Raw genomic sequence first — 14,607 nt, forward strand, 5'->3', positions numbered from 1 at the left:
GCGGGGCTTCCCCGCCGCTCTCGCCTCTCATTGGCCCGCCCGCTTTTCCCGCCGCCGTTCTCGCTCCCCATTGGTCCGCGCGCGCCTCAGCGGCGCCGGTCGCGCTCGTGATTGGCCGGCGGCCGTTGCCGGGGCTCCGTGAGGGCTCCGTGAGGGCTCCGCCATGGCGGCCGCGCTGGAGGAGGCGGTGGGCACCGTGTGCTGGTGGGGGCTGTCCCCGGCCATCGATCTCCGCCTGCACCGTGAGCCCTCCACCCCTCCCCGGGCCCCCTCCCGCTCCTTCCCGCCCCTCCCGGTGACCGCGCTCCCCTCCCGGTGCCCGCAGTGCCGCCGGAACCGGACCCCGCGGCCGAGGCCTCGGTGCTGCTGGTGGGGGCGGCCGAGGGCCGGCACCTGCTGATGACGGCGGCCCGGGCCCGCCGGGGACCCCCGCGAGACATCACCGTACGGACCGGGACCGGGACCGGGACCGGGGGGGCACAGCGGGAGGGGACACCGGGACCGGGAGGGGACACAGGGAGGGGACACCGGGAAGGGATTCTGTGAGGGGACACCGGGCAGGGACACCGGGAGGGGACACCGGGAGTGTGAGGGGACACCGAGGGGCAGAGGAGGGGGCCCATCCCGGTTCCGGGGTCGCTGTGCCGGTACCGGCGGGCTCGGAGGGAACCGGGCCGGGCTCGCAGCTCCCGGGTTGGGCTCCTCCCGCTGTTACCGGGGCTCTCCCGGAGTTCCCCGAGTTCTCCCGGAGTTCCCCGAGTTCTCCCGGTGTTCCCGGGGGTCTCCCAGAGCTCTCCCGGTGTTCCCGGCGCTCTCCCGGAGCTCTCCCAGTGTTCCCCCGGTGTTACCGGAGCTCTCCCGCTGTTACCGGGGGTCTCCCAGGGCTCCTCCCGGTGTTCCCAGAGCTCTCCCGGTGTTACCGGGGATCATCCTGGGGCTCTCCCGGTGTTCCCCCGGTGTTCCCCCGGTGTTACCGGCGCTCTCCCGGTGTTCCCCCGATGTTACCGGAGCTCCCCCGGTGTTACCGGCGCTCTCCCGGTGTTCCCCCGGTGTTCCCGGGGATCATCCCGGAGCTCTCCCGGTGTTCCCCCGATGTTCCCGGTGTTCCCCCGCTGTTACCGGCGCTCCCCCGGTGCTCTCCCGGTGCTCTCCCGGTGTTCCCCCGGTGTTACCGGCGCTCTCCCGGTGCTCTCCCGGTGCTCTCCCGGTGTTCCCCCGGTGCTACCGGCGCTCTCCCGGTGCTCTCCCCCAGCTGTTCGTGCTCGAGCAGAGCCCCGAGCCCGTGGCCCGGCAGCTCCTGTTCCTCCTGCTGGCGCTGGAAGCTCCGGACCGGCCCAGACCGGAAGGTACCGGCACCGACCGCTGTCCCCCCGGGGTGTCCCCGGTGTCCCCCCGGTGTCCCCGGTGTCCCCGTGTGACCCCCCGGTGTCCCCAGCCCGCGCCGCCGCCATCCTGGAGCTGTTGGGTTCCGGGTCGCTCCGGGCCGGTACCGCCGCTCTGCTCCGCGGGGCCGCGGGGCGCCTCCGCCGCTGGGTCACTGCGGACCGGCACCGGGACCGGGACCAGGACCGGCACCGGGACCGGGACCGGGACCAGGACCAGGACCGGGACCGGGACGGGCCCGCCGACCTGCGGCTCATGAAGGTCAGAACCGGGACCGGGAGCCGGTACCGGGGGCACTGAGGGGAGCAGGGCCGGGAACCGGTACCGGGGACACTGAGGGGAGCGGGACCGGGAGCCGGTACCGGGGACACTGAGGGGAGCGGGACCGGGAGCCGGTACCGGGCTGGACGGGACCGGGGACTCCGCGGGATCGGGGCTGGGAACCGGTACCGGGGGGACGGAGAGGAGCGGGACCGGGATCCGGGACCCGGCACTGACCGGTACCGGGCTCTGGGCTCTGGGCTCTGGGCTCTGGCCGGTACCGGGCTCTGGGCTCTGGGCTCTGGGCTCTGGGCGGTACCGGGCTCTGGGCTCTGGCCGGTACCGGGCTCTGGGCTCTGGCCGGTACCGGGCTCTGGGCTCTGGGCTCTGGGCTCTGGCCGGTACCGGGCTCTGGGCTCTGGCCGGTACCGGGCTCTGGGCTCTGGCCGGTACCGGGCTCTGGGCTCTGGGCTCTGGGCTCTGGCCGGTACCGGGCTCTGGGCTCTGGGCTCTGGCCGGTACCGGGCTCTGGGCTCTGGGCTCTGGGCTCTGGCCGGTACCGGGCTCTGGCCGGTACCGGGCTCTGGGCTCTGGCCGGTACCGGGCTCTGGGCTCTGGGCTCTGGCCGGTACCGGGCTCTGGGCTCTGGGCTCTGGCCGGTACCGGGCTCTGGGCTCTGGCCGGTACCGGGCTCTGGGCTCTGGGCTCTGGGCTCTGGCCGGTACCGGGCTCTGGGCTCTGGGCTCTGGGCTCTGGCCGGTACCGGGCTCTGGGCTCTGGGCTCTGGGCTCTGGCCGGTACCGGGCTCTGGGCTCTGGGCTCTGGGCTCTGGGCTCTGGCCGGTACCGGGCTCTGGGCTCCGGGCTCTGGGCTCTGGGCTCTGGCCGGTACCGGGCTCTCCCCCCGCAGCACCGGGACCGGGACGCGCTGGAGGCGGTTCTGCGGCGCTGGGAGCGGGCGCTGCCGGAGCCGCTACCGGAGCCGGTACCGGAGGCCCGGGCGGTACCGGAGGCCCGGGCGGTACCGGAGGCCCGGGCGGTACCGGGGGCGGTACCGGGACCCCCGGGCTGGGACCGGCGGCTGCGGCGGCGCCTCGGGAGCCGCTACGAGTCCCGGGCGGCGGTGGCGGATTGGGAGCTGCGGATGGCGCTGCGGCCGCGGGGGGTAACGGGGACACCGGGGGGACATTGGGGACAGGGGGGACATTGGGGGGACACCGGGGGGACACGGGGGGGACATTGGGGACACCGGGGGGACACCGGGGGGACATTGGGGACACACCGGGGACACAGCGGGGGGACATTGGGGACACACCGGGGACACACCGGGGGGACACAGCGCGGGGGTCCCGGCCGGTACCCGGGGGTGGCACCGGGACACCCGGGAGAGCCTCGGGGACATCGCCCGGGGGAACTCCCGGGATCCCGGCGGGCTCCGTGTCCCCTCCCCCCTGTGTCCCCAATGTCCCCATTGTCCCCAATGTCCCCAGTGTCCCCAATGTCCCCAATGTCCCCTCCCCCCGTGTCCCCAATGTCCCTCCAATGTCCCCAATCCCCCCAATGTCCCCCCCGATGTCCCCAATGTCCCCAATCCCCCCAATGTCCCCAATGTCCCCATTGTCCCCCCAGTGTCCCCCCCATTGTCCCCCCAAGGCCACCTCGCTGTCCCCGATGTCCCCAGTGTCCCCAATGTCCCCCCAATCCCCCCCATTGTCCCCCCGGTGTCCCCAATGTCCCTCCCATTGTCCCCAAGGCCACCTCGCTGTCCCCAATGTCCCCAGTGTCCCCCCAATGTCCCCAGTGTCCCCCCAAGGCCACCTCGCTGTCCCCAATCCCCCCCAATGTCCCCAATGTCCCCAATGTCCCCAATGTCCCCCCCGTGTCCCCAATGTCCCCGATGTCCCCCATGTCCCCCCGATGTCCCCAATCCCCCCCAATGTCCCCCCCGATGTCCCCAAGGCCACCTCGCTGTCCCCAAGGTCCCCCCAATGTCCCCATTGTCCCCCCAAGGCCACCTCGCTGTCCCCGATGTCCCCAATGTCCCCAATCCCCCCCAATGTCCCCCCAGTGTCCCCCCAATGTCCCCAATGTCCCCAAAGTCCCCCCCATGTCCCCATTGTCCCCCCAATGTCCCCGATGTCCCCAATGTCCCCCCGATGTCCCCCCAAGGCCACCTCGCTGTCCCCGATGTCCCCAATCCCCCCCGATGTCCCCAATGTCCCCCCATTGTCCCCCCGATGTCCCCAATGTCCCCAAAGTCTCCCCCAATGTCCCCCCCGATGTCCCCATTGTCCCCCCGATGTCCCCAAGGCCACCTCGCTGTCCCCAATCCCCCCCAATGTCCCCAATGTCCCCCCCGATGTCCCCAAGGCCACCTCGCTGTCCCCGATGTCCCCAAAGTCCCCCCCAATGTCCCCAATGTCCCCCCCGATGTCCCCAATGTCCCCCCCGATGTCCCCAAGGCCACCTCGCTGTCCCCGATGTCCCCATTGTCCCTCCAATGTCCCCATTGTCCCCAATCCCCCCCAATGTCCCCAATGTCCCCGATGTCCCCATTGTCCCCCCGATGTCCCCCCGATGTCCCCAATGTCCCCCCCATGTCCCCCCAAGGCCACCTCGCTGTCCCCGGCCGAGTTCGGGCTCTGGCGCCAGAGCGGTGACGCCTTCGGGGGAGGGGGCGCGACCCCCAACCCGACCCTGCTGAGCGACCCCCGGCCCCGCGCCGTGAGTGGGGGAGGGGCGGGGTGCCGGGGGTGGGGGAGGGGCGCGGGGGGGGGGTCACTCACCCCCCTCCCCTCCCCTCCCCCCCAGGACGGGCGCTCGGTGTCACCCCCCGGCTTTTGGGGGGACACGGTCACCGGACCCTTCCTCAGCTTCGGCCTCCAGCCCCGCGCCCCCCGGAGCCCCCCGCAGGTCAGGGGGGGAGGGGAGGGGGGGGAGGGGTGGAGGAGGGGCGGGGGTCTCTGACGGGACCCCTCCCCCACCCCCAGACGGCCACCGAGGTGTCCCTGGCGGTGCTGGCGGAGCTGCTGCGGGAGCTGCTCACCGGGGACCCCCCCGGGGACCCCCCCGAGGGGCACCGGGACCCCCCCCCCGAGCACCGGGACCCCCCCCCGGGGCACCGGGACCCCCCCGAACACCGGGACCCCCCCGAGGGACACCGGGACCCCCCCGAGGGACACCGGGACCCCCCCGAGCACCGGGACCCCCCCCCGGGGCACCGCGACCCCCCCGGGGACCCCCCCGAGCACCGGGACCCCCCCCGTGAGGATTCGGACCCGCTGGGTGAGTCCCCCCCGTGCCCCCCCCCGGTGTCCCCGACACCCGCAGGACCCCCAAACACCCCCAGACCCCCCCGGGACCCCCCAAAACCCCCCCCAGATCCCCCCAGGGCCCCCCCAATCCCCTCCAGGACCCCCAAAACCCTCCCCAGGACCCCCAAAATCCCCCCAGACCCCCACCGTGCCCCCCCCAGGACCCCCCAGACCCCCCCCCATGACCTCCATCCCTGACCCCCCCTGACCCCCCCGTGCCCCCCGTGCCCCCCAGACCCCCCCCAGACCCCCATCCCTGACCCCCCCGTGCCCCCCGTGCCCCCCAGACCCCCCCCAGACCCCCATCCCTGACCCCCCCGTGCCCCCCGTGCCCCCCAGACCCCCCCCAGACCCCCCCTGGACCCCCCCGTGCCCCCCCAAACCCCCCCTGACCCCCCCAGACCCCCCAGACCCCCCCCCTGACCCCCCCGCGCCCCCCAGACCCCCCTGGACCCCCCCCCTGACCCCCCCGTGCCCCCCAGACCCCCCAGACCCCCCTGGACCCCCCCCCTGACCCCCCCGCGCCCCCAGGCCCCCCAGACCCCCCCAGACCCCCCCAGACCCCCCCAGACCCCCATCCCTGACCCCCCCGCGCCCCCCAGGCCCGCTGGCTCCGCTCCCGCTCCGGATCCGGTTCCTGCCCTTGGGGAGCCCCCCCGCGACCCCCGCCCGCCTCGGGGGGCTCTGCCGGCTGCTGGTGCTGGGCTGGAGGTGGGCGGGGGGCGAGGGGGGGCTGGGGGGCATTGGGGGGGTCTGGGGGGGATTTGGGGGGGATTGGGGGGGTCCTGGGGGGATTTTAGGGGTCCTGGGGGGGTTTTGGGGGGTCCTGGGGGGGTTTGGGGAGGATTTGGGGGGGATTTGGGGGGTCCTGGGGAGGCTCGGGGGATCGGGGAGGGGTCTTGGGGGGGTCCCGAAAGGACCCAGGGTCCCCCATTGGGTCTGGGGTCCCCCATTGGGTCTGGGGTCCCAGTCGAGTCTGGGGTCCCCAATTGGGTCTGGGGTCTCCCCAGGGCGCTGCCGTTGCTGACCCCCGAGCTGGGGGCTCTGGCGGCCCCCGGGGCGACGCTGCTGCTGGAGCTGCCCACGTGGGTACCGAGACCCCTCCCCAAATTGAGGAACCCCCTCCCCAAATTAAACAACCCCAAATTAAATAACCCCCTCCCCAGATTAAATAACCCCCTCCTCAAAACAACCCCCTCCTCAAAATAACCCCCTCCCCAAATTGAACAACCCCCTCCCCAAAACAACCCCCTCCCCAAAATAATCCCCCTCCCCAAATCCCCCCTGACGCCCCCTCCCCAATTCCAGGTTCATTCCCCTCCCCCCCTGACGCCCCCTCCCCAATTCCAGGTTCGTGCCCACCCTGCGCCCCCCCCAGCTCGGGGGTCTCCTGGCCCGGGCGGTGGCGCTGGCGCGGGCGGGGGGCTTCGAGCGCTGGGGGGGCCCCGGGGAGCCCCCGGCCCACGCGCGCTTCCGCAAGGGCCCCGAGACCCCTCCCCAAATTAACCCCAGAGCCGAGACCCCTCCCCAAAATAACCCCCAGAGCCCCCGAGACCCCTCCCCAAATTAACCCCTGAGACCCCTCCCCAAATTAACCCCCGAGAGCCGAGACCCCTCCCCAAAATAGCCCCCAGAGCCCCCGAGACCCCTCCCCAAAATAACCCCAGAGCTGAGACCCCTCCCCAAAATAGCCCCCGAGACCCCTCCCCAAAATAGCCCCAGAGACCCCTCCCCAAAATCCTCCCCAAATCCCCCTCCCAGTGCCCCAGACCCCTCCCCCAAATCCCCTCCGGGACCCCCAAATCCCCCCCGGGACCCCCAAATCCCCTCCAGGACCCCCAAATCCCCCCCGAGACCCCCCAAATCCCCCCCAGGACCCCCAAATCCCCGCCCCGATCTCTTTAAGCCCCGCCCATTCCCATTGCGATCAACACCCGGGGCCCCGCCCCCTCGAGGCCCCGCCCCCTCAAAGCCACGCCCCCTCCCATTCATAAAGCGCCGCCGCTTTCCCACGGCTCCGCTGCTGCAGGTACCGGGGGCGGGGGTCGCGTTTTGGGGGGGCGGGGGTCGCGTTTTGGGGGGTCCCGGGGGATTTTGGGGGTCCCGGGGGGGTCTCAGTGTCCTGGGAGGGGTCCCAGGAGGTTTTGGGGTGATTTGAGGGGTTTTTGGGGTGTTTAGGGGGGGTCTCAGTGTCCTGGGGGGTTCCTGAGAGGTTTTGGGGTGATTTGAGGGATTTTTGGGTGATTTCGGGGGGGGGGTCTCAGTATCCTGGGGATCCCCGGGTATTTGGGGAGGGGTCTCAATGTCCTGGGGGGTTTCCAGGAGGTTTTGGGGTGATTTGAGGGATTTTTGGGTGATTTCGGGGGGGGGTCTCAGTATCCTGGGGATCCCCGGGTATTTGGGGAGGGGTCTCGATGTCCTGGGGGGGTCCCGAGGGGTTTTGGGGTGATTTGAGGGATTTTTGGGTGATTTCGGGGGGGTCCCGAGGGGTTTTGGGGTGATTTGAGGGGTTTTTGGGGTGTTTAGGGGGGGTCTCAGTGTCCTGGGGGGTTCCTGAGAGGTTTTGGGGTGATTTGAGGGATTTTTGGGTGATTTCGGGGGGGGGTCTCAGTGTCCTGGGGACCCCCGGGTATTTGGGGAGGGGTCTCAATGTCCTGGGGGGGTTCCCAGGAGTTTTTGGGGTGATTTTGGGGCTGATTTGAGGGATTTTGGGGCTGTTCTTGTGTGACTTTTGGGGGGTCCCAGGTGTTTTTGGGGTGATTTGAGCGATTTTGGGGGTTATTTTGGGGGTTATTTTGGGGGGGGGTCTCCGTGTCCCGCGTGCCCTTGGGGTTGTTTTGGGTGGGGGGGGAGGGGGGAGGGGGGAGGGGCGGCCGTGTCCCCGCGGGGTGGGGGAGGGGCTGATAAGGGGCTATTTTTAGCTCCCCTCCTTTTCCCTTATCAACCCCGGCCCCAAATTAGGGGTGGGGGGTGTCCCGTGACCCCCCCCCATCACCTCACCGAGTCTTCCAGAAGCTTCCAGATGGCTGAAGAGTGAGTGGGGGAGGGGTCTCGGGGGGGGAGGGGGTGGGGGTCCCACCCAAATTTTAGGGATCCCCCCCCACCCCATTTCGGGGGTCTCTAACCGTTCTTTCCCCCCCCCCCACCAGGGAGGAGACGGCGGTGAGACCCCTCCCCAAATTCCCCTCTGTTTTTTGGGGGTGTGTCCCCCCCCCCGTTTAACCCCTCCCTCCCCGTGGCCCAGAGACCCCCCGAGGATGAGGAGGGGGAGGGTCCCGAGCCCCCCCCGCAGCCCCCTCCCCTCCGCCGCAAATCCTCGGCCAATTACCGCAGCTACGCCGTGGAGCCCCACGCCAAGGTGAGCCCGAAACGCGCCAAAATAACCCCAAAAAGCGGGAAAAACCACCCTGGGAACCCCAAAAAACCTCCGAATCCGCCTTAAAAACCCCTAAAACGGCCCAAAAATATCCAAATATCGCCTTAAAAACCCCTAAAACGGCCCAAAAATATCCAAATATCGCCATAAAAACCCCTGAAACGGCCCAAAAACCTCTGAACCTGCCTTAAAAACTCCTGAAACGGCCCAAAAACCTCTGAACCCGCCTTAAAAACCCCTAAAACGGCCCAAAAACCTCCGAATCCACCTTAAAAACCCCTGAAACGGCCCAAAAATATCCAAATATCGCCATGAAAACCCCTAAAACAGCCCAAAAACCTCTGAATCCACCTTAAAAACCCCTAAAACGGCCCAAAAACCTCCGAATCCGCCTTAAAAACATCCTCAAAACCACCCTGAAAATACAATATCACCCCAAAAACCTCCGAATCCGCCTTAAAAACCCCTAAAACAGCCCAAAAACCTCCAAATCCACCCTGGAAATACAAATCTGCCCCAAAACCCCCAAAAATCAGCATAAAACCACCCCCAAAACCACCCTGAAAATCCAAACTCACCCCAAAAACCTCCAAATCCACCCTGAAAATCCAAAACCCCTAAAACCACCCCCAAATTCACCCCGAAAATTCAAAACCACCCCAAAACTCTCCAAAATAACCCCAAAACCTGAAAAAACCCTCCCTGAAAATCCAAAATCCCCGAAGGCCCCGGGATCCCCACAGAACTCCCAAAGACACCAAAAAAACCAAAATATTTCCCCCCACAAAAGCCCCCAGACCCAAAAATCCTTCAATTGCCACACAAAATCCCTTTCCAAAACCTCCAAAAAACCCCAAAATCCCTCCCTAAAAACCCCAAAATCCCTCCCTAAAAACCTCAAAATCCCTCCAAAAAAACCCCAAAATCCCTCCCTAAAAACCCCAAAATCCCTCCCTAAAAACCCCAAAACCCCTCCCTAAAAACCCCAAAATCCCTCCCTAAAAACCCCAAAATCCCTCCCTAAAAAACCCCAAAATTCTTCCCTAAAAACCCCAAAATCCCTCCCTAAAAACCCCAAAATCCCTCCCTAAAAACCCCAAAATCCCTCAAAAAAAACCCCCAAAATCCCTCCCTAAAAACCCCAAAATTCCTCCCTAAAAACCTCAAAATCCCTCCCTTAAAACCTTAAAATCCCTCCCTAAAAACCCCAAAATCCCTCCCTAAAAAGCCCCAAAACCCCTCCCTAAAAGCCCCAAAACCCCTCCCTAAAAACCCCAAAATCCCTCCCTAAAAAATTCCAAAATCCCTCCCTAAAAACCCCAAAATCCCTCAAAAAAAACCCCAAAATCCCTCCCTAAAAACCCCAAAATCCCTCCCTAAAAACACCAAAATCCCCCCTAAAAACCCCAAAATCCCTCCCTAAAAACCCCAAAACCCCTCCCTAAAAACCCCCAGACCCCAAAATCCCCCCCAAACCACCCCTAAAAACCCCAAAAATCCTCCCCAAAAATCAGCCCACGAACCCCCAGACCCCAAAATCCCTCCCTAAAAACCCCAAAATCCCTCAGTTCCCAAATCCTGACCCCAAATTTCTCCCCTACCAGAGAAAATCCAAAATCTCAGCGTCTCGCAAGCTCCAGCTGAAGGTGAGGGGGAGGGGGGGGTCCCCAAAATTTTTGGGGTTTTACCCCCATCCCCAAAATCTCAAATGTCTCAGTTAAACCTGAGGGGTTTGTGACCAAATTTCGGGGCTTTTCCCCCAAATTTTGGGGAGGGGGGGATCCCCAAATTCCCCCCCCTCGCCCCCAGACGCTGCTGCTGCAGAGGGCGAAGCGGGAGCTGGAGAAGGAGGAGCAGGAGAAGGCGGCCGAGAAGATTCGGGTGGTGGGGGAGCTGTGCCCACCCCTGGCGGCCCTGGAGGGGATGGGGGTGACGGAGCTGCAGGTGAGGGGACGTTTGGGGACATTCGGGGGGTGTTTGGGGACATTCGGGGGGTGTTTGGGGACATTCGGGGGGTGTTTGGGGACAGGGAGGGGAGAAAATGGCGGCCGGAATGAGGGGAGAAAAGGGCGGGAATCGTGAGGGGACAAAATGGCGGCCGCTGTGAGGGGATAAAAGGGCGGGAATTATGAGGGGAGAAAAGGGCGGGAATCGTGAGGAGAGAAAATGGCGGCCGCTGTGAGGGGATAAAAGGGCGGGAATCCTGAGGGGAGAAAAAGGGCGGGAATCGTGAGGGGAGAAAAAGGGCGGGAATTGTGAGGGGAGAAAAAGGGCGGGAATTGTGAGGGGAGAAAATGGCGGCCGCTGTGAGGGGAGAAAAAGGGCGGGAATCATGAGGGGAGAAAATGGCGGCAATTGTGAGGGGAGAAAAAGGGCGGGAATCATGAGGGGAGAAAAGGGCAGGAATCATGAGGGGAAAAAAGGGCTGGAAACAGGACAAGGCTTAGGAGTGAGAGGCGAGGGGACACCGAGGACTTTGTGGTGACACCACGGCGTTCCCCAGGAGCTGTGCCGAGAGCTGCACGCCCGCGTGGCGCGCGTGGACGAGGAGCGCTACGACATGGGGACGCGCGTCAGCAAGAACGTCGCCGAGGTGAGGGCGCGCGGGGCGGGTGCCGGTGCGAACCGGGCCGTCCCGGTTATCCCCACGCGTCCCCGACGCCTCCCCGGTGTCCCCCCCCCGAAGCTGGAGGAGCTGCGGCGCCGCGTGGCCGCCGGGCGTTTCGTGAGGCCCAACCTGAGGAGGGTGAGGCTGTCGGCCGACGCCATGATGGCGGCGCTGCTGGGCACCAAACCGCGCGTGGGCACCGACCTGAGGGCCGGGCTGCGCCAGGTGCGCAAGGACGACGCCGAGAAGGTGAGAGGGAAAGCGGGGAAGCGCGCGGGGTGGGGTTTGGGGGGGTTTTAGTGGGGATTTTTGAGGGGTTTTGGTGGGGTTTTACTGGGGTTTTTTGCGGGTTTTTTAGGGGTGTTTTTAGTGGTTTTTTATGGATTTTTTTGTGGGGTTTTAGTGGGGTTTTAGTGCTTTATGCATGGATTTTTAGTGGTTTTTTGTGACTTTTTAGTGGTTTCTTTATGGGTTTTTTGTGGGTTTTTTTGTGACTTTTTAGTGGTTTCTTTATGGATTTTTTGTGGGGCTTTAGTGGGGTTTTAGTGGTTTTTTTTGTGTGGATTTTTAGTGGTTTTTTTGTAACTTTTTAGTGGTTTCTTTATGGATTTTTTGTGGGTTTTTAGTGGGGCTTTAGTCGGGTTTCTGGTGGGGTTTTACTGGGGTTTTTTGCGGGTTTTTTAGGGGTGTTTTTAGTGGGGTTTTTATGGATTTTTTTTGTGGGGTTTTAGTGGGGTTTTAGTGGTTTTTGTGTGGGTTTTTAGTGGGTTTTTTTGTGACTTTTTAGTGGTTTTTTAATGGATTTTTTGTGGGTTTTTAGTGGTTTTTTTGGTGTGTATTTAGTGGGGTTTTTTGTGACTTTTTAGTGGTTTTTTAATGGATATTTTGTGGGTTTTTAGTGTGGTTTTAGTGGGTTTTTTTGTTGGATTTTTAGTGGTTTTTTTGGTAACTTTTCAGTGGTTTCTTTATGGATTTTTTGTGACTTTTGTGGGTTTTTAGTGGTTTTTTTTTTGGTGGGTTTTTAGTGGTTTTTTTTGTAACTTTTTAGTGGTTTATTTATGGATTTTTTGTGGGTTTTTAGTGGGGCTTTAGTCGGGTTTCTGGTGGGGTTTTACTGGAGTTCTTTTGGAGTTTTTTAGTGGTGTTTTTAGTGGGGTTTTTATGGATTTTTTTTGTGGGGTTTTAGTGGGGTTTTAGTGGTTTTTGTGTGGGTTTTTAGTGGGTTTTTTTTGTGACTTTTTAGTGGTTTTTTAATGGATTTTTTGTGGGGTTTTAGTGGGGTTTTTTTTGTGGATTTTTAGTGGGGGTTTTTTTGTGGATTTTTAGTGGATTTTTTTGTAACTTTTTAGTGGTTTATTTATGGATTTTGGGTGGGTTTTTAGCAGTGTTTTAGTGGTTTTTTAGTGGGTTTTTAGTGGGTTTTTTTGTGACTTTTTAGTTGTTTTTAATGGATTTTTTGTGGGGTTTTAGTGTTTTTTGTGTGGATTTTTAGTGGGGGTTTTTTTAGTGGGTTTTTTAGTGTTTTTGTGACTTTCTAGCGGTTTTTTGTGGGTTTTTAGTGGTTTTTTGATGTGTTTCCAGAGGTGTTTTTGTGGTTTTTTTGGTGATTTTTTTGGCCTTTTTTTGGTGAGATTTCTGTGATTTTTTGGTGGATTATTTCTGGGCTTTTTGTTGGATTTTTAAACGAATTTTTGGTGAGATTTTAGTGGTTTTTTTGTGGTTTTCTTAACGTTTTATTTTGTGAAATTTTTTACGGGCTTTTGGGTGGATTTTTTATGTTTATTTAACGATTTTTTGGGTGAGCTTTTAGTGGTTTTATTATGGGTTTTTTAACATTTTTTTGCTATTTTTTTTTTATTTTTGCTATAATTTTTTTAACATTTTTTAGCAGCTTTTAGTGTTTTTTTTAATGTGGATTTTAGTGAATTTTTATCATTTTTTAATGAAGTTTTCAGTCCCGTTTTGGGTTGATTTTGGCGTCATTTTGAGGCGGTTTTTAGCTTTTTTGGGGGCTGTTTTGAGTAGGGGTTTTGTTGTTTTTGGGGTGTCGTTTCTGGCTGTTCCTGGGGTGTTTTTGGGGACGTTTTGGGACGTTTTGGGTCTCAGGAGAGTTACGAGGTCGGGGACTGGCGCAAGAACGTGGACGCCATGAGCGGCATGGAGGGGCGCAAGAAGAAATTCGAGGGGGCGGCGGCCTGAGGGTGAGACCCCCAAAAACCCCCAAATTCACCCCAAAATACACCAGAATTCACCCCAAAAAAACCCCAGAATTTACCCCAAAAAACCCCAGAATTCACACAAAAAAACTCCCAAAAATCACCCAAAAATATCTCAAAATTCACCCCAAAAAACCCCAGAATTCACATAAAAAATCCCCAGAATTCACCCAAAAAAACTCCCAGAAATCACCCAAAAATACCTCAAAATTCACCTAAAAAACCCCCAAATTCACCCCAAAAATCATCTAAAAAAACCCCCAAAATTCATCCCAAAAACCCCAATTCACCCCAAAAAAACCAAAAAAATCACCCAAAAATACCTCAAAATTCACCTAAAAAAAACCCAAATTCACCCTAAAAACCCCCTAAATTCACCCCAAAAATCACCTAAAAAACCCCCCAAAATTCATCCCAAAAACCCCCAAATTCACCCCAAAAACCCCCAGAATTTACCCCAAAACACCCCAGAATTCACACAAAAAACCTCCCAAAAATCACCCAAAAATACCTCAAAATTCACCCCAAAAAACCCCATAATTCACATAAAAAATCCCCAGAATTCACCCAAAAAAACTCCCAGAAATCACCCAAAAATACCTCAAAATTCACCTAAAAAACCCCCCAAATTCACCCCAAAATTCACCCCAAAAAATCCCCAAATTCACCCAAAAAACCCCAAAATTCACCCAAAAAAATCCCCCAAATTCACCCGAAAATTCAATAAAATTCCTAAAAATTTCCCAAAATTTTTCAAAAAAATCCCAAAAATTCCCTGAAAAATTCCCCAAAAAATTCCCCAAAAAATTCCCCAAAAAATTCCCTAAAAATTTGCCTAAAATTTCCCAAATTTCCAAAAAATTTCCTGCAGGAGGAGCCCCCACGGAGCCGAGCCTTCATCACCTTCATCATCATCATCATCATCATCATCATCATCGGCACGGGCACCGCCCCTCCCCAAATCCCCCCAAAATCCCCCCAAAATCCCCCAAAATCCCCCAAAATCCCCCAAATCCCCCAAAATCCCCCAAAATCCCCCCAAAATCCTCCCCAAAATCCCCCCAAAATCCCCCCAAAATCACCCAAAATCCCCCAAAATCCCCCCAAAATCCCCAAAATCTCCCAAAATCCCCCCAAAATCCCCAAAATCTCCCAAAATCCCCCCAAAATCCCCCAAATCCCCCCAAAATCCCCCAAAATCCCCCCAAAATCCCCCCAAATCCCCCCAAAATCTCCCAAAATCCCCCCAAAATCCCCCCAAAATCCCCCAAAATCCCCAAAATCCCCCAAAATCCCCCCAAAATCCCCCAAAATCCCCCCAAAATCCCCCCAAAATCCCCCCAAAATCCCCCAAAATCCCCAAAATCCCCCAAAATCCCCCAAAATCCCCCCAAAATCCCCCCAAAATCCCCCAAAATAAACCCTCCCCCCCCCCGTTCAGCATCAATTA

At 60.2% G+C, this 14,607-nt stretch overlaps 2 protein-coding genes across 5 annotated transcripts; both read left to right on the forward strand.

Moving 5' to 3' along the window:
* Positions 1-13: 13 nt before the first annotated feature.
* On the forward strand, positions 14-6,784 carry DNAAF3 (dynein axonemal assembly factor 3). Its single transcript, XM_086871538.1, has 12 exons — positions 14-242; positions 326-444; positions 1,253-1,346; positions 1,436-1,644; positions 2,554-2,808; positions 4,254-4,367; positions 4,455-4,556; positions 4,634-4,729; positions 4,841-4,928; positions 5,560-5,668; positions 5,968-6,042; positions 6,308-6,784. Exons 1-12 carry the CDS (start codon positions 164-166, stop codon positions 6,525-6,527), a joined length of 1,560 nt encoding a protein of 519 aa, XP_086727664.1. The 5' UTR covers positions 14-163; the 3' UTR covers positions 6,528-6,784.
* A 113-nt stretch (positions 6,785-6,897) lies between these two features.
* Positions 6,898-14,604, forward strand: TNNI3 (troponin I3, cardiac type). Of its 4 annotated transcripts, none has more exons than XM_086871582.1 (10): positions 6,898-6,986; positions 7,919-7,990; positions 8,107-8,119; positions 8,202-8,315; positions 9,938-9,979; positions 10,143-10,277; positions 10,837-10,926; positions 11,020-11,190; positions 13,048-13,142; positions 14,029-14,604. In XM_086871582.1, the coding sequence occupies exons 2-9, from the start codon at positions 7,980-7,982 to the stop codon at positions 13,138-13,140; spliced, it is 669 nt and encodes a 222-aa protein (XP_086727708.1). In that variant the 5' UTR covers positions 6,898-6,986; positions 7,919-7,979; the 3' UTR covers positions 13,141-13,142; positions 14,029-14,604. The 4 variants fall into 4 exon arrangements, with proteins under 4 accessions (XP_086727708.1, XP_086727709.1, XP_086727707.1 ...); XM_086871583.1 differs by having other exon boundaries at positions 6,899-6,986; positions 7,970-7,990; XM_086871581.1 differs by having other exon boundaries at positions 6,907-6,986; positions 7,879-7,990.
* Positions 14,605-14,607: the final 3 nt, after the last annotated feature.

The sequence above is a fragment of the Cyanistes caeruleus genome, chromosome 36 (genome assembly GCF_971803275.1).
Source record: "Cyanistes caeruleus chromosome 36, bCyaCae1.hap1.1, whole genome shotgun sequence".
In the NCBI taxonomy this organism is placed as follows: Eukaryota; Metazoa; Chordata; class Aves; order Passeriformes; family Paridae; genus Cyanistes; species Cyanistes caeruleus.